Genomic DNA, 19,236 nt, shown 5'->3' with positions numbered 1-19,236 from the left:
ATGTCCCCAACATGGTTAGATTACGTTATCGGATTGTGATATATTTTCAAATCCACAATTTTACTATATCGTTATGAATATACAGGGTGGCCATTTGAAAACGAAACAGACGAGATAACAGACGAAATAAAGTTTTTCGATAGAAATGCTCGGACAGGTCGATTTCTGTTTCGAGGGGGACAACTTAAGATGTAGGTTACGGACGCATAGCGCTTCAACCCTTGCTACAACAACCCTCACCCCCAAATTTTGAATAGGGAAGATGGGGTGAATGATACCTCATTTGAAAGGTATTTTCATACTGATTTCAGCACAGTAATTATTTTTTCATTTTATGCATTAGTTCTCGAAATATTCTTAACTAAGTATTTGAAAATGAAGTGGTGTTTTCATGGCACTTGTAGTGTTTTGTGAAAAATCGACATTTTGAGCTTCAAAACAACCATGACTGTGGCTTCCTTCTTAACTAACTAACGCATGAATATTTCGAGAACTAATGCATAAAATGAAAAAACAATTACTCTGCTGAAATCAGTATAAAAATACCTTTAAATTGAGGTATCACTCACCCCATCTTCCCTATTCAAAAATTGGGGGTGGGGGTTGTAGCAGCAAGGGTTGAAGCGCTATGCGTCCGTAACCTACATCTTAAGTTGTCCCCCTCGAAACAGAAATCGACCTGTCCGAGCATTTCTATCGAAAAACTTCATTTCGTCTGTAATCTCGTCTGTTTCGTTTTCAAATGGCCACCCTGTATATTATATTGAATGAAATATATTTATTTGAGTGATTCCCGATTAAATATGCAAGTTTGAATATTTGGAATCCGATATTTTTCCTAATTGTCGAATTTATAATAAACAGAATATTTATTATTTTCTGTGTCTATAGTTACTTCTGGTGGTACTTTGACTTCAATCTATGCAGTTTTGTGTATTCGAATGAAAGGGTGGATCATATGAGAAAATATGTTTTTAATGTTGAGACATTTTTCCAGATTTTATCACCAAACATCATAATCCATTTAGCTCTTTTCTGCTTCATCCTGCTGTAAATAAAATGGCTTAGGTTTATCCATCAACATTTTTTCATCACGTGATATTTATCCACTCGAAGATTTAAAACAGTTCAATTCAATTATCATATTTGATCTGATGTTGTAATCTCCCCAATACAATTATCCGATAAGGAACATTGTCCACGGTTTACAATGCCATAAAAATGAAGTATACATCGAGTATACTCCTCTCGAATCCTCTTCCCTCGAAAAAAAGGTATTAAAATCACATCCAACTTGTTTGTTTTGCAGCTCAGATTATCGGCAGATGATAACACTAATCACACTTTGATCTCACAGGTGTAGACCAAAAATTATTCCTGTTATAAACAGTCCCGCCAATTCGAATATAAACCACGGGGATTCCAGTGCGGCTGTCAAAACCTCACGTCTGACAAACCGATCGATTTTGTTTCCGACTCTGTAGTCTCTCGACAATGAGTGATACCAAAATGTGAGTCCTTTTTCATTCTTCTATTCGATTTTCGCCCTTTCATATCGTGAATTGTGCGCTGTGTCTTTGCTTTGATAAATGTCGCTGTTAATTCGACGAGTGACATTCGAAGTGTCAAAATATTAGGTTATAAACCCGACTTGATTGACGCAATGATAAAATCGTTAGGTTTTATGTCTCTTTTCTGTGACACGTATGGCCATAAATGGGATATGATATCGTTATCTCCAGTCGATTTAAGTTGCGCAGCGCTGGATCTATGTTCATAAAAGGTTTCTGAATAAACGCAGCGGATTTTATGATCAGCCTGAATACCCTTCAAATTGGGGGTTAGATTAGGGAAAATTGTGAACATGTCTTCGTGTTCGTTATCTTGAGAAACTGAGATGGGAATAAAATGGAAAAGATCATAGAACAGTTGTGATACTGGGTGTTCTACAAGCTCTATGATAAACTTTGATAGATGATAGCTGCATCAATTTTGAAAATTAAGGTCCGATTCTTTTTCGTTTAGAAGACATTTTTTTATCAAATTCTTATTTAAGTCAGAAATATGTTTAAAAGTCAAACATTGCAGTTACCTTCCTCAACAATAAACAATATGCATTGGTCGAAATGTTTACATCCATGAATTGAAGATTCTCTTTTTTGGCCGATCAGATTTGGGTCGTTTCTTGCTCAGTTTGCTGTATCTTGAATACTATTCAATAATTGTTGACGAGATGTGATTTCAACATGATGAACAAGCCGCTTCATATGTCCCTATACATAATAATCTAACGGATTGAGATCTAGCGAACGACGTGGCCATGACATTAGTCCCCCTTGACCTATCCATTTATTCGGGAAATTTTTATTTAATCTAGTAGCTACTTGTCTCACTCTGTGTGGTGGTGCATCATTGTGTTGATGTCACCTTATAAATAGATCATTTGAGGCCATTTCCGGCAAAACATTTGAAAAATACAGACATCGGTCAAAGATTCCTGACGCCTCCAGTGGTTTTCTCGAATTTTTCAGTGTTTTTTTTCGTTTGTTTCATTCAGTACATGATAGATAATGTTTCCTGCAATTAAGAAGAAGTCCAACTTTATTGAGTGGAAGACAATACTATAATAGAGTTCATTCAGAACATAACATAAATGAACTATATAATACCGTAGAGTTATACAGTAATACATACTAGAACAGTTTTCGTAAGTAATTGCACAAGTTCATAAAAATTACCGATAATTTTGCATGACAGCGTGTTGTCATAAAAACTGCATGAGTTCATTTTTCATTTTCTCCAAAAATGAAAATGATCGAATGCAGTTTTTCAAAGAAAACACGCTGGAATGCGAAATTATCCGGTCATTTTGATGCACGAGTGTAATTCGGGGGAATATTTCCCGAATAAACTGTTAACTTGTCAAAGTGACATATATTCCATAGATGCCATAGATTCGAACTGTGTAAGATGCATAGAAACTATGCATCTATGAACAGAACAATTATCGCAGTGCTATTTCTATTCCTACAATGCAATTATCGCTGTAATTTTCGATAATTGCATTCCATTTACATAGAATTTTTAACAGGACGGAAATATTCGAAAATAAGCAATTTTTTTATAATATTCTGAATATTATTAGAATTATTGTAGCATAATCGACGGCTCAACATCTGCATTCTCGTAAATTTCATATAATGACCATTTTGATATCTCGCCGACACATAAAACAATTGAGAGCCTCTCTAACGTTTCGAATGAGAATATTAAATTTGTTAAATTCACGGCCACATCCTATCGATCTATTAGAGGAAGTAGTTTACTTTTCGTATAACCTTGTACTACCGCACGTTTGATGAAATCATCACTCTCAAATTAGGTGAAATCTTATTCGTATTTGAGTGTATTTCGAGGCGAGTAGAGCGTTGAAAGTGAAGTCGTATAGTGTGTGTGCCAGTTTACTTCAAGATTAAATTTTAGACGCATAACAAAATAAACACCTGCCGCTGTTATTTTAGTGCCATTGTTATCTCGAAAGTGCATCGCTAACAATCGATCATCATGAGTAGAAAGAGAAAGATTATTGACGATTTGAAAGATAATGTATCTGAGAAATGTGGGAGGTTGGAGGAAAGGTTTGTCCGATTGCGTTACTATTGTTTTCGTATCGATTTTACTTTAATAACGAATTACGATGACCGTATACGCTCATTTCAGAAACAAACACGGGAATGTTGAATCACGAAAATGCAAATATCCGTATTCAATGTGATTTCTTGTTTTTTTTTAGATCGCGTGATCTTGAGGTTTGAGCAGGATTGGATTTTACATCGTTACACTCTTACACTTACAGTTATTCAATCTACAAATTAAAAATTCATTGAATAATAAGGTATACATTCATCCTACACTTTTTTTCGAAAAGTTCTTCCATGAAATTCTTTAGAAAAATCGATCGCTATCCTACACCAAATATTCCACACGCATATGAACTTCTGCTACTCATAAATTAATTTGGAGATATTCTCGGAATGCAGTTTGACCGAATTCTTTATTTACAGTGAATGTAGTTGCTTACATGTACCCTATAAATTTGAAGCCATAACACCTCCAGTTCAACATGGAGAAGGACCTCATTGGGATTCGAAAAATATGGTTCTTTACTACGTTGATACTTTCCACGCCACTGCTTATCGTTTCAATCCTGCAGTTAAAGAAGACAAATTCACCCATTATAAATTAGGTAAGTTGAAAACTAAATTTTAAATAGATTTCAAGTCAGTGCCATAAAAAAATTTTCGCTTTAGAACCAAGCTTCAAATGATCTGTTTTTATTGTAACAAAGAGTTGAGTCTTGCGAGTTATAAAAAGTGCCTTGAACGAAAAGGGTTGCTAGCTCAATTGTCGCCCGTAAAACAACAAAAGAAGAATACATTATTTCAAATGTCATAAAATTGAATGACTTGAGGTCGTTTTGCCGTAAATGTCAACAGTAAATAATTCTGACGCTCGGTGTAAGCATTAAGACAACGACAATTTGATAGTTGTAATGGATGGGAAGAGAGGACAAATTGAATTTAAGGACAGCTATAAACATCACCTGGGTTTTCACAGGATCAACACAGGGACGGAGGAAGCAAATAACTAGAAGCTATTCCTCAGGATACGACAGATGAGCTTGGCAATATTTGGAACTATGATAGTTTCATTTCTTTCGTACATTTATGTTTGTTTCTATTTTTTTTTTCTGAATACAACTAATTTTAATTAGATTTCATTTTCTAATACTAAGATTTTCCATGAGAAAAAAAAAGAAATTCCAAACGCTTCTCTGCAAATTAATGAGAAAAGAAGCTCTAGTCTCTAGGACATGTTTCTTTGCTCCGAATACATTGTAACGGGTGTTTTTTTTCGAGGTATATAACTTTAAGTTGGCATTACTGTTCAAGATGGCGACCGATTTAACAGCTGTCAAGAGATTTATTCTCAGTCTGGTTTGGCAATTCATCATGAATAGACTCACGCCTGAACAACGCTTGCAAATAGTGCAATTTTATTTCGAAAATAATGGTTCTGTGCGGAATACGTATCGCGCACTACGTCCATTTTATTTTGTTTAGCGATGAAGCGCACTTCTGGTTGAATGACTACGTTAACAAACAAAACTGCCGCATTTGGAGTGAAGCTAATCCTCAAGTGTATGTCGAAACACCGTTACATCCAGCAAAACTGACTGTTTGGTGCGCTTTATGGGCTGATGGAATCATTGGTCCGTACTTCTTCAAAAACGATGATGGCCAAAACGTTACAGTCAATGGTGATCGGTATAGAGCCATGATTACTAACTTTTTCATTCCTGAATTGAACATCCAAGATGTCCAGGAGCTGTGGTTCCAACAATACGGCGCAACATGTCACACAGCTCGTGCCACAATCGATTTATTGAAAGACACGTTTAGTGACCGCCTAATTTCACGTTTTGGACCTGTGAATTGGCCTCCAAGATCTTGTGATTCAACACCGCTAGACTATTTTCTGTGGGGCTATGTAAAGTCATTGGTCTATGCGGATAAGCCTGAAACCCTATTTATCTTGCGGATAAATGAGATTCATCTCAATCGAATAATCCATCGTTGTTTTATTGCAATTTAAAGCTCTGAAAAAAATACCCTTCAATTTCCACAAACCTCGTGGGCCCATTGAGGTCATACAATTTTCTATGATCGGCTCTACTGCTCTATTACCTAAACAGCTACCTATTAACTAAAAAGCTTTCGATGAAGTATCATATAAAAATCCTGTTAGATATCGTTCATTTTCTGAAAATTCCAAACATTCTCTTGTGCAAATTAATGAAAGAAGAAGCTTTATAGTCTCTAGGAGATGTACCTCTCCTCCGAGTCTTGGTCTAATTAAACCTGACCATGAATTTCTTGCAACATAACATGACAAAAATAAAAACCCGATACTTAATAGAACGTGTAAAATCCGAGGCCGATGGCCCTCTCGGAGGACCATAGACAAAACAGAGAACTCACATATATATCAGGACTAGCAAAAAAACAATAGAATTGCACCGGCATGTTTGAACGAACACGTCAAGGGACTAATTTGATAGCAGCCACTCCTGATTGGCATGGCGAAATGTCAATAGCTCATCAGGCTGATGGAAACAGGTGGCTATGAGAGCTAAAAATCATATTTTGGGCTGTATTGGAGCCAGGAATAATGTAAAACGATTTTTTTCATATATTCACTTAGAGCGGATGAAAATCAACTTGGGTTTGCAATCGATGTTTTTGCGTGAAATTTTGATGAATAAATAATATAATAAAAACTAAGTACACTCTTTTTCACTATCTTTCTCCAAATTATTGAGCCTTTTAATGCAAGCCCTGCTATTATTATTATTTAGGAATATTCATCTTCATTTTTGAGTGCAGCTTTGCACTGACGTTATTTTTTTTTTCAGAGGACAGAAACACGATTGGTGTTATTATTCCGGTTAAAAACAAGGATAACGAATTCATAGTTACAGCCGATAGATACGTCTACAACCTTCATTGGCATGTTACAAAAAATAACAAAGGTACCCTCAGCGAGATTCACTTTGTTGACGAAGAACAGCCTAAGAATCAGTTCAATGATGGTAAAGTAGACAGCAAAGGGAGACTTTGGACAGGTTAGTCTAAACAATTACATCAAACAATAAAATTTCTTTCTCGATCCAACTATCGAGATTAACTTGATTCAATATGTTACACTATAACAGGTATTCACTCATTTTTTATGCATAAAAAAAATTATGTTATCGTGTAAAAGAGCTATAAGTATCATGAACGTTAAGAACTACAAATCAAAAACTCTTCGATTCTTGAAATAAGCTTACCGTTCTTGATACTAAAAATATTATTCATGCAACCTGCAATTAGAATGGTTTTAGGAACTTTAACCAGGGAGGAAGATCTCTCAGTAACTTCAAATGGTGGTTACCTCTATAGAATCGATCTCGGACAAAATGTTATGAAACATATAGACAACGTTAGCATAAGTAATGGATTAGCGTGGTCCAGGGACAACAAGAGGTTCTTTTTCATTGACAGTATGACGAGAAAGATTGTTGTTTATGATTTTGACGAAGAAGAGGGTACACTAGGTAAGGATAGGTCAGGACAAGAACTATTTTTTAAACACTGATTCTATGATAGACTGGAAGCCCTGAATTATAGTAACCATTTAGCGCCATCTATACCATGTCTGGTAGAAGTTATCTGGAAAAGCACGTTTGCCAAGTTGGTATAAATGTCTATACTCAAACGGAGTTTGGGCTTCCTCTATTGCTATTCTTCAAGTCTAAAATTTTTGACAACATTTTTTTCGTTACAGGAGACCACAAAGTTCTTTTCGACCTTGAAAAACATCCAAAATTGAAAGGAATCCCAGACGGTATGACCATAGACGAGAGGGATAATCTATGGGTTGCTTTGTTTGGAGGTCACGGGGTAAATATTTTATCTGGAACAACTTAGAACGAAAATTTTCTCATTTTTACCTTACAGATCATCAACGTTAATGGAAAAACGGGAGACCTCATCAATTACATGAAATTACCAGCAACCTACTGCACTGCCCTTTGTTTTGGTGGTCCCCATCAACAGATCCTCTTCGTGACCACCTCGAATTTGAAACTCAACAAGGAGGAATCTCAGAAGGAACCTCAGGCTGGATGCGTTTTTGCCGTCACAGATATTGGTGTTAAGGGTCGTATAGCCAACCATTGTGCTTTCTAGTGTAGTTGGAGTGATATTGAGAATCTATTCATGTGTTTTACCGGACGTGTTCTTTAGCCAAATATATTAATTTATACACCTTGAAGAGTTTATTTTATCTACGCCCTGAATTTGAGTATGAATTAATTTTCAAAAATCGTTAAATTACAGGAAATTTCTTTTCAATAATCAAAAGAATTCTAATACTTCAATATCCAATATCAAAAAAAATGTTCATGAGGATTTTGACTGAAAAATTAGAAAAAAGAATTTCGTAGAATTTTGACATGATGAATCTATCCATCAGTTCTCACAGAGTGAGTATATGTAGGGTGTTTCTAGAGCTATAGAAATTTAAATTGCAATAAAACAACGATGGGTTATTCTTATTGACATGAATTTTATTTATCCGCGAGATAATCTTGTGGCATTACATTTTAAATATGATTTCTGGCATATGACCGCCACGGCTGGCTCGGATGTAGTCCAATCTGGACGTCCTATTTTCGATGACTTTTTCCAACATTTGTGACCGTATATCGGCAATAACACGGCGAATGTTGTCTTCCAAATGGTCAAGGGTTTGTGGCTTATCCGCATAGACCAATGACTTTACATAGCCCCACAGAAAGTAGTATAGCGGTGTTAAATCACAAGATCTTGGAGGCCAATTCACAAGTCCAAAACGTTAAATTAGGCGGTCACCAAACGTGTCTTTCAATAAATCGATTGTGGCACGAGCTGTGTGACATGTTGCGCCGTCTTGTTGGAACCACAGCTCCTGGACATCATGGTTGTTCAATTCAGGAATGAAAAAGTTAGTAATCATGGCTCTATACCGCTCACCATTGACTGTACCGTTCTGGCTATCATCGTTTTTGAAGAAGGACGGACCAATGATTCCACCAGCCCATAAAGCGCACCAAACAGTCAGTTTTTCTGGATGTAATGGTGTTTCGACATACACTTGAGCATTCGCTTCACTCCAAATGCAGCAGTTTTGTTTGTTTACGTAGCCATTCAACCAGAAGTGCGCTTCATCGCTAAACAAAAGTGCGCGATACTTATTCCGCACAGAACCATTATTTTCGAAATGAAATTGCACTATTTGCAAGCGTTGTTCAGGCATGAGTCTATTCGTGATAAATTGCCAAACCAAACTGAGAATAAATCACTTAACAGCTGTTAAATCGGTCGCCATCTTGAACAGTAATGCCAACTTAAAGTTATATACCTCGAAAAAAAACACCCGTTATAACGGTTATCGATGTCATACAAAAAAAGTCGAATAGAATAAATAGACAAATTTGAATGCTAGGGGTTCTTCTTCTATAATTGGGTGGTTATTTATAATGACATACTTTGAAAGGAAAGAAATTTTGAAGATGCATCTATTTTTCATATGATTTTATATTATTTAGTTTGCGCGAGCTCTCTGATTTTCCCTCCTCAATGTTCCTAAGAGCCGGCATTGAAAATAGGTGAATTCCCAGCCAATTTTCCGTTTCAAAACATCTCATTATCATCGCGAACACACCAAAAGCGAAAATAAATAAAACATAAAAGTCTGCCCATGTGTTTAACCAAATAACGAACTTATTATTGAGCAAGAAGGAAAGATTTATTATTTCTGAGGTGATAAATTTATTTTTATTATCGAATTATTTTCGTTCAGTCCGTCTACACAGGTTCGAAATAATTTTTTTTTTGTTGGAAGTTCCAAGGAACGCTCTGACGTAGGTGCTGAATACATTGACCCATTTTGTTTTCTAGTTTATAAATTGTTAACGCGATGCAAAACTGATACGTATTATTTTTGGCACCGATTCTTTGTTGTTTTCTACTTCGCCTATTGTTTTGGGCTCGTGTTAGATCATAACACTCGTCCTATCATATCAAGATTATTTCAACAGCTTGGCTCCATACTCAAGCAGCATCCGCACTTCGAGATGTATTGTTATGTTGTCGGATATACAGCTGTTCTGAAAGTACATTTAAAAAGAATGGAGAGTAAACAGCTAGCAACGGAAATTTATTATTATTGTTTCAGAGAATGGTATTGATATTCAATACACTAATTTAATCCATTAAACATGTCACTTTTAGGTTTCATTTTGATATAAGAAAAAACGAGTATATTCTGAGACTAATTTATGGGCCGAAGAATCGTTTCACGAGTATCCAAAATTGTTTTAGGTTTGCGAACTTTAACGCGAAGCGGAGTTCTGTCAAGCAGTTTAGTGTGGGAAAGTCACTTTCCACAAGAGTTAGCAACACTTTTTTTATGATCTTATCAATGAAAATATCACGTTGTTATTGTAAATTTAAATAAACATGTGTTGTACCAGCGCATGTAATGAATTTAAGCTCAAATATTCATGAACTATTCATATACATATCATGAATAACAGACGTAATTCTCAAATTCTGCATGCTGTTACCATAGTTATCTCATCATTGACGTTAATTGGGCGTTCGGTGCACGGAGGCTTGACAGAATTAAATTATTTTAATTTATTCTTCAATATTTGCGTGCAGAAAGAGACCCTAGTATTCCTTCCCCTCTAATATGCGCCCGAAAAAGAAATAATAGTGTTTTTTTTCGTGCAAAGTCTGGAAAAGTGATTCTTTGCGTAAAAAGGGTTAAGAGCGCACTCTTGTGAAAAAAATAATAAAGGGTATTTTTTTGGGAGGTATATAACTTAAGTTGGCATTACTGTTCAAGATGGCTACCGATTTAACAGCTGTTAAGTGATTTATTCTCAGTTTGGTTTGGCAATTCATAATGAATAGACTCACGCGTGAACAACGCTTGCAAATAGTGCAATTTCATTTCGAAAATAATGCTTCTGTGCGGAATACGTCTCGCACACTACGTCCATTTTATTTTGTTTAGCGATGAAGCGCACTTCTGGTTGAATGGCTACGTCAACAAACAAAACTACCGCATTTGGAGTGAAGCTAATCCTCTAGTGTTTGTCGAAACACCGTTACATCCAGAAAAACTGACTGTTTGGTGCGCTTTATGGGCTGGTGGGATCATTGGTCCGTACTTCTTCAAAAACGATGATGGCCAGAACGTTACAGTCAATGGTGATCGGTGTAGAGCCATGATTACTAACTTTTTCATCCCTGAATTGAACAACCATGATGTCCAGGAGCTGTGGTTTCAACAAGACGGCGCAACATGTCACACAACTCGTGCCTCAATCGATTTATTCAAAGACACGTTTGGTGACCGCCTAATTTCACGTTTTGGACCTGTGAATTGGCCTCCAAGATCTTGTGATTTAACACAGCTAGACTACTTTCTGTGGGGCTATGTAAAGTCATTGGTCTATGCAGATAAGCCACAAACCCTTGGTCATTTGGAAGACAACATTCGCCGTGTTATTGCCGATATACGGCCACAAATGTTGGAAAAAGGTCATCGAAAATTGGACGTCCAGATTGGACTACATCCGAGCCAGCCGTGGTGGTCATATGCCAGAAATCATATTTGAAATGTAATGCCACAAGATTATCTTGCGGATAAATGAAATTCATGTCAATCGAACATCGTTGTTTTATTGCAATTTAAAGTTCTATAGCTCTAAAAAAACACCCTTTATAAATATCATTTTTGACTGCTCTAATAAGGTGTAAATAATTGTTATTAAAATCAAAGAAAACATAGATAGGATCTTGCCGAAAACGCTATAAACCTCACAAGACAATAATTGTAGTCCTCCCCATGATCCACATAAAAACAATTGTCTTCGATAGGTAAAATTGTCTTTTTGATACTCAATATGATTGCTAGAATAATTCATGGTTCTGTATAAAATGGTAATTCGATTTTTCAATATTTCTTCATCGAAGTTAACTTGGATCAGTAACAGGTTATTTTATTACTCATAAAAAAAGTGGCGACAATTCCCGAGGTATCGATTCGTCTTCAACTATCGAAATTCACATCTATGTTCCTTTTATTATTCACCAATATATTCCATCGTGAATATAGGCGTCATTATCTAGCGGTCCTAGAATTACTCAAACATTTGTGTCATTTCGATTGCAACATAACCTGTTCACTACAAACTATATTATTCCTATAGCGCTTCGAATTCCGTTTGAAGGGATAATGCTTTTATCAATGAACATGAATTATAAATATATTATCTATTGATTTTGTGTCCCTTCACCCTTTGAACCCTATAGTTTTTTCCTGAACTTATGTTTTTTCAATTATCATTCTGTCCACCGCGATTTGACATCAGGGATCGGTATTGACAATTTTATGAGCGTGCAGTCGTACGATACTTCAAGATAATTAGCATTTTATTCGATTCAATTTTTTTTTGTTCGAAACGAAAATAATGGAATAATTTGAGGCAATATGATCCTCTATTCTCGAGAAGACATGAAAATCATTTTTATTTCTATGATATAAAATATGTATAACTTTTTCAACCACGTTCTGAGAATGTTAATTTTTATAATTTTCACTTATATTTCTTTTAAATCCTATTTTACACTAACCACTTAAAGTACCGGCGACCTGTCTACTCAGAACTGTCAATTTGATTGAAAATGGATGAAACATGGCTCCATCATTTCACTCCGGAGTTCAATCGACAGTCAGCTGAATGGACTGCACATGATGAATCGAATCCAAAGCGAGGCTAAACACAACAGTCAGCTGGCAAGGTTATGGCACAGTATTCTGGGATGCGCAAGGTAGAATTACCTCCAAAAGGGCCAGATCATCAACAGCGATTATTATATAACGTTATTTGATCGTTTGAAGGATGAAAAATTTACAAAACGGCTCCATTTGAAGAAAAAAAGGTGCTGTTTCATCAAGACAATGCGCTGTGTCACAAATCAATGAAAACAATGGTAAAATTGCATGAATTGGGCTTGCAATAAAACAACGATGGATTATTCGATTGACATGAATTTTATTTATCCGCAAGATAATCTTGTGTCATTACATTTTGAATATGATTTCTGGCATATGACCGCCACGGCTGGCTCGGATGTAGTCCAATCTGGACGTCCAATTTTCGATGACTTTTTCCAACACTTGTGGTCGTATATCGGCAATAACACGGCGAATGTTGTATTCCAAATGGTCAAGGGTTTGTGGCTTATCTGCATAGACCAATGACTTTACATAGCCCCACAGAAAGTAGTCTAGCGGTGTTAAATCACAAGATCTTGGAGGCCAATTCACAGGTCCAAAACGTGAAATTAGGCGGTCACCAAACGTGTCTTTCAATAAATCGATTGTGGCACGAGCTGTGTGACATGTTGCGCCGCCTTGTTGAAACCACAGCTCCTGGACATCATGGTTGTTCAATTCAGGAATGAAAAAGTTAGTAATCATGGCTCTATACAGATCACCATTGACTGTAACGTTCTGGCCATCATCGTTTTTGAAGAAGTACGGACCAGTGATTTCACCAGCCCATAAAGCGCACCAAACAGTCGGTTTTTCTGGTTGTAACGGTGTTTCGACATACACTTGAGGATAAGCCTCACTCCAAATGCGGCAGTTTTATTTGTTGACGTAGCCATTTAACCAGAAGTGCGCTTCATCGACGTAGTGCGCGATACGTATTCCGTACAGAACCATTATTTTCGAAATAGAATTGCACCATTTGCAAGCGTTGTTCAGGCGTGAGTCTATTCACGATGAATTGCCAAACCAAACTGAGAATAAATCACTTGACAGCTGTAAAATTGGTTGCCATCTTGACCAGTGATGCCAACTTAAAGTTATATACCTCGAAAAAAAACACCCTATACATATATCAATGAATTTCATTATAAGGTCCGTTTTTTTGCTGAAGAACTCACATTCTGCAAATCGACAGTTCTGAATGATCGTTCACCTCAAGTTCTTTAGTTCAAAAAATGTTCCAATTCGTAAATTATAGTTCATATAGAAAAAAAAAAACCGTGAAAATGAACCCACACAGTGAACTCGACTCAAGTTAATTTAGACTCATATTTCACTGTGTAATTATCGTCTAGGTAATTAAAAAACTTGAAGCAAACTCCGATATCACAAACACCCCCGTTGATACAAACCTACTCATCAGTTTTGCTAATGCCAATTAGACAGAAATACGAATCGGCTCGATCTGTATCTATCCAGATCTTTGCCTCTCAATCAGCGTACATTTTTGCAAGAACTCGAAGCTACCGTGAAATTAGTATCGTCTGTCAGTCTGAATTAATTGAGTTCACCACCCTCCTAATTGATGGGGTTGATTGAATAGGTCCAAGGTGTTTAATTGGTACCATTGTGATTGATATGGACTCGTCTGTTCCAATTACTGGAGTGCAGATTTCGTGATGTGCAACCACTGTATTTGTTAATCAAAATTTTATTTCTGATGGACATGGTACTTGAGGGAAATCGGATATAAGCTTCCAGGGTTGTTATACAGGCTGTTCGGGAGTCATGCATTTTATTATATACTCCACAAAACACTACTATCTCGAGTGCCGAGAAATTCGAGCAAAGTTCCCTCATAGACAAATTTCCATTGTCTTGATGAAATAATTTATTTTTCTTTTATATTTGAGGAAGTTTTTTCTTTATTTCTGCACTTCAATGGTACAATGTACCCGTTAAGTAAACAAGGTTTATGAAAAACTAATTATAATTTTGAGCTGAAAATTTGCCTATCTTTCTCCCTAAAATATTTTCAGACTTCTACAACTTTCAGTTATACCGGAAAAGAACTACTACATCCTCATTTCGAATGGCACACCCAGTATATTATTGCACCATTAGATAGATTTTATGATGATAATTTCGACAATATCCCATACCTTGGGTAAAAACTCAACGGTTCATGAGATAATGGGATTCTTATGAAAAAAATGAGGCGATGAGGCCTCATATTTTTTCAATATTTCGGCAGAAAAAGCTTTTTCCGATTCTGCAAATACGTAGTATTATAAGACTGTTTGCACCAAAAATGTACAAAAATGTACTCGTACAACTCGAATTCATCAAAACTCAAGATTTTCAAATTGGAACCTATATTTTTTATTATTTCAGTCGATTCTATGTACAAAAATAGTGGGGGTTACTCAAGCAAACCCTATACCTAATATGAATTCTTTAAGAGTTATCGAGAAGCTCACTTTGTGGAGTAGTCTGTGACCTCCGGAAAACACAGAAAGAAACTTAAATTCGATGTTTCCAGTAATGAATTTGACATTTCAAGAATTGTAAAGAATTATTCGTAATTGAAAATTGTATCGGTTTATGGATTTCTCAACAATCTCAACGAAAAATTAATTATAATTCATGAAATGTGAAATTTAGTTATCCAAACATCGAATTTTAATTTCTTTCTGTATTTTCCGGAAGTGACAGAATATGTACAAATTGTGTCTCCTTCTGGGTTGGAAAAGAAAAAGTTGGTAAGATGATAGTTTTTATCAGTTGATTACATACAGTGTCTGGTATAGAACATTGTAAGATCAGGGAACAGTGTGAACTTTCTCCAATTGAAGTATAATTCCTCCAACTAGAACTGACCTAGGTTTCCTTTTAGTCCATAGAATACGAGACGTTAAGATAACCCCAACTATAATCTGAAGGAAACTCTATTGTAAACTCTAAATCTCCATTCAAACTTTCCAGTAAACTGAACTTATCTTCTGATCTAATTATTACTATTACTTCAACAAGTTCCACTTTCCCATTATATGGAGAGAGTAAATAAGTATTACTAGAGGTAGCATTATAGGTAGGTTATATGTCAGCTATTACAGCTCGAATATATCCTTTGTTCATTGTAGAGTATCAATGTGGAATGTCATATGAAGCACCCATTTCAAACATTTACGAAGACTGGAGATAGGCATATTAAATTGAAAATTCATAGAATATCAGACAATTTTAAGCAATGAAAATGAAGACTGACACATGTGATGGATTAGGTATGTTGTTTTTGCACATTATTAGCTTGTTAGCTAATTTATGATTTCCAATTGTTGAAAATCTGGAATTATTTATTTATTATTGATTCTGTTTTACTTATTTCACTGAGAATCTATTCTTAAGAGGTATTCAATTTTGGATGCAGTTGCTATAAAACCTCGTATATGTAACCATAGATTATTAATCATGGAATTCTTCGATACTGCACAAGGTTCATTCATCAATTCCATTAATTCAAACGTCTATATTTACAACAGTAATTAGTGAATTAATTAAATCATCTTTATTTCATGTACGATCATTGAATATTTGCCTATTTGATTTCGTAATTTTTGGTAATTAGTGCAGAAACTATCCACTATTTACTTGCTCATATCGGAAATCATTGTTGTCATGGAAATTGTGAAGGGCGTAATAGTGTACAATTTCAGAGGTAGAATGTTCAATATTATTTTGGAAAATATGGATTTACGCTTGAGCCCGTTATACATTGGATTTTTTACATTTGCTTTGATTTGAAACAGGGGTTTTCATCGATTAGTTTTTCATATGATAAGAATCGTTAGATTTAATAAATTTTATTTTATAGAATAACATTTTTATTGTTCTTCGAATTGACTTACTCAAATATTGCTTCGGTATATGAGCTCTCAACAATTAAGTTCATTATAGTCCGTGACATCAGTGCAGGGAAATTAAAACAGAATAATAATGTATAAAATGGTTTAATATCCCTATGAGGAATAATTTCGCATTTATGACTTCAATTGTTGGAAATTAAATTGATAATAAATATAACATAAACACGACGGATACTAGAATTCTCGAAATAATCTCATAAGTGGTTGAAGTTAGGAATGATTATAAAAATGATATTGTAAAAGATGCCTGTTTTGAACTGGAACTCTCTATCTTCCCAAAATAATGTTCTCCAATAATTATATCTGGTTATTCATAAGATAACATAATTCGTTTATTTTTGTTTGATAATCAGCGGAAGTAAAATATTGATATGTTGCTTTGATTATGAAAATTTCAAGATTATTTTTTTCTGGGTCAATCATCGAAATGTAATTAGTTAAGTAATGTTCTTAGTGGAAAAAATATAACCCAAATCGAAGATTGCGGAATTCAAAACAAAATTTTTGATACTACGATTTTTTTTATATTATTCGAAAAGTATTGTATGTGACTGACTCCAATATGTATTCGAAGAAGTAATAATTCTTTCGTAATTTCGAAAGCCAATATTATTCACGAATCATGTTTCCCCTAATCTTTTCTACAGCGGAATAATTCAAATTAAGTTCCCAAATGCTTGTTCATTATCTAGACTGAGAAAGATAATCGTTCCCAATTTTCATAACGATTAGTGAATAATTTATCTACCTTGTAGGTTAAAGATTACACTACACTGGCTGACACAATGTTCGTAACATTTGTCTAATCTTGAATCAACCTATAAATTATTTGTAAGTGAAGATGAGAAAAATTTTAGGTGACTATGTGTATGTAAACAACTTGTCAATGACTATTCAGAATCATTTTATTGCTATATGTGATTAAAACGGTACAATATTCATTCTGATCTTTTGGTAAAAAATAATTGTAAACACTTACTACTTTCCACAGTTTTTAATAATTTACGACAATTGTTTCGCCTAAGCGGCTTCATTAAAAACTGTGGAAAGTAGTAAGTGTTCACAATTATTTTTTACCAAATCAATATGATTTTCCACCAAGTAAGGACTGAATCAATTAAATATTCTGATCTTTAATTAATAGATAATTTCATCTCTAAAGGAAACTTGAAACTAACCCTTTGTAATAAATATTATCAGTCACACAGGACGTTCAATTTTTTCTGGACACTTTCAAATGCGAATTCCATTCGAGACGACTGATTGGAATGAACAGAAGATTATTTTTCCGATAATGTACACTATACAGTACAAGTTGTTTATTTTTTCTAAAATAAGCATTTAAAAAAGCAGCTGATTCGAAAAAAAACCTTTTGATTTCTCCATATGATATAGTGATTTAATTATATTTGTAGAGCCTTCGTTTGTGTATCTTATAAATGAATAATATACAGGGTGTTCAATTTGAAATAATGGAAATTTTCATTTACAAAAATTGGCTGTTTTTGCTAGGTTTTTCGTGCTTTGTTGACAAGAGTTTTTGGTATTTTTTGAAATAGAAAAATTCATTTCTTTTTGATATTTCATTCAATTTTGAATAAAATCGAATTTTAACCTACGTTTCATAATGTAGGTATCAGTCAAATTCATAAGTTTTTAGGTAGAAAGTATTCGAATTGATTCATTTCATCACAATATGACATTCAAGCCTATAATGTAACCTCTCGGACTTTTAGTATCTCCAAGTGAATAATTTATTTCCCCCGTAGGTGAAGAGATGACATGAAAAATTATTTATACGCCAATTGAATTTGTTTTGCCGTCACTCCAAGGTTACGACTTCATATTTTCGATATTTTTAAAACGAAAAACAACGTGTCTAGTTTTACCTACGCACCTTTCCCAAAAAAAATTTTTGGCGCCACACAATTTTTTTCAATTTCCTCATTAAGCAATCCGCTCAAACTAAAGAACATTGAGAAACGCAGTAAACGCATTGAGCGAAAGTAAAACAGATCGATAAAAAGTTAATGTAAATACGTGTCCTCTCTCACCTGTTGGTTGGAGTGTACAAGAGCACCATAACAAAATATATATATCACGAAAGCGCGTCGACGGACTGGAGCAATGCCTACGTCGCGACGCTACATCAGTGTCGTTCTGATGTTGCGAGCGCGTTTCGCACTTCGCAACCTAGCGCAACGACGCTTGCGTCTCAACCTGTATTTTCCTCTTTTGCTGTCTGTATATCGCTGTTTGTTATGCTTGGAGAATGCAGAAAAACAAAGGGTAGCGAGGAAAATGGTAATTGCCCCACCCTCTGACTTCATACCGTTGATCTGAATCTAAGGGAGGGTGGAGGAAATACTAGGTTGAGAAATTTTAAATTATTGTTTTTCATCATTGATGACATACAGTGTCTGGTATAGAACATTGTAAGATCAGGGAAACAGTGTGAACTTTCACCAATGGACTAGTTTTCATTTTTTTGTTAAGGATTAATTCTAAAAATTCAAGTAAAATGAAACAAAAATGTGGAAGAATCATTAAAATATCTCTAGAAATGAAAAAGTTATGGGACTTTGAAGTTGCGCTTGGAAGAATAATTTCATAGTACGTGTAAGTGGCGTGACGTCACACACTAGACGACTGGTATTCGCAGAGTGCTTACGAATTCATTGGTGTACAATCACTTCTGCCGTTCGTGTCGTGTTTTGTTCGTTACACGATGGCTGAAATAACTTACTATATACATACATATAAATTACTCTTTTCTCTTTTTACTTTTTACTCCTCACATAAATATGTTTTGCCATTGATAGACTTCAACAACCAGGACTCAACTACAAACTGATTATGAAACGTTTTTTAA

The 19,236-nt window shown here is 35.0% G+C and overlaps 2 protein-coding genes across 5 annotated transcripts in view; one reads left to right on the top strand and one right to left on the bottom strand.

The window, feature by feature from the left end:
- Positions 1–18,567, bottom strand: part of LOC123676994 (ankyrin repeat and death domain-containing protein 1A-like) — a 38,717-nt gene extending 20,150 nt beyond the window's left edge. For both annotated transcript variants that reach the window (XM_045613367.1, XM_045613369.1), the window contains exon 1: positions 18,419–18,567. The gene's annotated coding sequence lies outside the window, so the exon portion shown is untranslated. The remainder of the gene's footprint in view (positions 1–18,418) is intronic.
- LOC123676996 (regucalcin-like) lies at positions 1,352–7,872 on the top strand. 3 transcript variants are annotated; one of them, XM_045613371.1, is made up of 6 exons: positions 1,352–1,511; positions 4,065–4,246; positions 6,476–6,685; positions 6,947–7,159; positions 7,390–7,505; positions 7,563–7,872. In XM_045613371.1, exons 1-6 carry the CDS (start codon positions 1,495–1,497, stop codon positions 7,791–7,793), a joined length of 969 nt encoding a protein of 322 aa, XP_045469327.1. In that variant the 5' UTR covers positions 1,352–1,494; the 3' UTR covers positions 7,794–7,872. The 3 variants fall into 3 exon arrangements, with proteins under 3 accessions (XP_045469327.1, XP_045469326.1, XP_045469328.1); XM_045613370.1 differs by lacking the exon at positions 1,352–1,511 and adding an exon at positions 3,407–3,638; XM_045613372.1 differs by lacking the exon at positions 1,352–1,511 and adding an exon at positions 3,735–3,895.
- Positions 18,568–19,236: the final 669 nt, after the last annotated feature.

Source organism: Harmonia axyridis, chromosome 3, assembly GCF_914767665.1.
Source record: "Harmonia axyridis chromosome 3, icHarAxyr1.1, whole genome shotgun sequence".
NCBI classification, from domain to species: domain Eukaryota; kingdom Metazoa; phylum Arthropoda; class Insecta; order Coleoptera; family Coccinellidae; genus Harmonia; species Harmonia axyridis.
This window is presented reverse-complemented; position numbering and strand designations above follow the sequence as displayed.

Bases quoted from the DNA above. Each gene is read 5' to 3' on its own strand.
- LOC123676996 (XM_045613370.1), top strand. From the start codon at position 3,565: ATGAGTAGAAAGAGAAAGATTATTGACGATTTGAAAGATAATGTATCT. The intron at 4,247-6,475 runs GTAAGTTGAAAA...TTTTTTTTTCAG, and splicing joins ATTCACCCATTATAAATTAG to AGGACAGAAACACGATTGGT. The intron at 6,686-6,946 runs GTTAGTCTAAAC...GAATGGTTTTAG, and splicing joins CAAAGGGAGACTTTGGACAG to GAACTTTAACCAGGGAGGAA.